Raw genomic sequence first — 1,290 nt, forward strand, 5'->3', positions numbered from 1 at the left:
CCTTTTCAATGAAGGTGATGAAAGTGCCAACAATGATCTCTCATCTGCCCAGGATTCTCTAGCACAACCTACAGCACATCTTCCACAAGCAGAATCCAGTCTGCACGACAACTTTGAGACAGTGAGAGATTCAGCTATAAATAACAACATGAACCCAGACACTGCCTTGCCATCTCTCTGCATCCCTCCCAATTTTGGTGAGTTTGAAATGGCACACATTTTAAATAGCATCTTGGTAATCTAGATTAAAAAGCTTCCTCAATGCAAACTAGTGCTAGTGGTTTTTCGATTCAATGGACATGAACTTGGGCAAACTCTGAGAGATGGTGAAGGACAGGGAGGCATGGCATGCTGCAGTCCATGGGTTCACAGTCCAAGAGTCGGACACAACTGGGTTACTGAACAACAACAACAAAAATACTGAGATAATTGTAGCTTCACATGTAGTTGTAAGAAATAATACAGAGTCATAGCCTTTACCCAATTTCCCAAAGTGATAACATCTTGTGAAACTATGGTAAAATATCACAACCAGGATATTGATGTTGATATAATCCATGGATCATATTCAACTGTTCCCAGTTTGACTTGTATTCATCTGTGTGTCTGTACTTTTAGTTTTATTCTGATTGATCATGTAATAAGGTTTGTATGTCCACCACCATAGTCAAGGGACAACAGTTCCATCACATGGATCACTTGTGTTGCCTTTTTATAACCATGCCCATCACCCTCTGATGACCTGGCCCTCTTCATTCCCTTATCCCTAATTCTTAGAAACCACTTATCTATTCTTCATCTCTAGAACTTTGTCACTTCAAAATTGTTATATATTTGGAGGCATATAGTATATAACATTTTGATACTGGCTTTTTTCACTCAGTATAATGCCCTGGAGATTAAACCAAGTTGTTCAGTAGTTCCTTCCTTTTTATTGCTCAGTACTGCTACTTGGTATGGATGTGTCATAGTTTAACCATTCATCTGTTTAAGAAAATTTAGAGTTTTGTAATCCAGGTTTTTATGTTAGGACTAAGGCTGCTGTGAATCTTCATGTACAGGTTTTTGTGTAAATAGAAGTTTTCATTTCTCTGACATGAATACCCAAGAGTGCAATTGCTCGCTATATGTTAACATCATGTTTAATTTTATGAAAAACTACTGGGCTTCCCTGGTGGCTCAGATGGTAAAGAATCTGCCTGCAATGCAGGAGATCAGGGTTTGATCCCTGGGTTGAGAAGATTCCCTGGAGAAGGAAATGGTAACCCACTCCAGTATTCTTGCCTGGAA

General features: G+C 39.1%; 1 protein-coding gene across 1 annotated transcript in view; it reads left to right on the forward strand.

Moving 5' to 3' along the window:
* The window catches only part of BEND2 (BEN domain containing 2), a gene marked incomplete at its 3' end in the record, with an annotated part of 32,554 nt that overhangs the window by 6,332 nt on the left and 24,932 nt on the right, over nucleotides 1–1,290 (forward strand). Inside the window, exon 5 of the mRNA XM_010861173.1 lies at nucleotides 15–197. Coding sequence (XP_010859475.1) covers nucleotides 15–197 — 183 coding nt within the window. The remainder of the gene's footprint in view (nucleotides 1–14; nucleotides 198–1,290) is intronic.

This window comes from Bison bison, unplaced genomic scaffold, assembly GCF_000754665.1.
Source record: "Bison bison bison isolate TAMUID 2011002044 unplaced genomic scaffold, Bison_UMD1.0 scf7180017857662, whole genome shotgun sequence".
In the NCBI taxonomy this organism is placed as follows: Eukaryota; Metazoa; Chordata; class Mammalia; order Artiodactyla; family Bovidae; genus Bison; species Bison bison.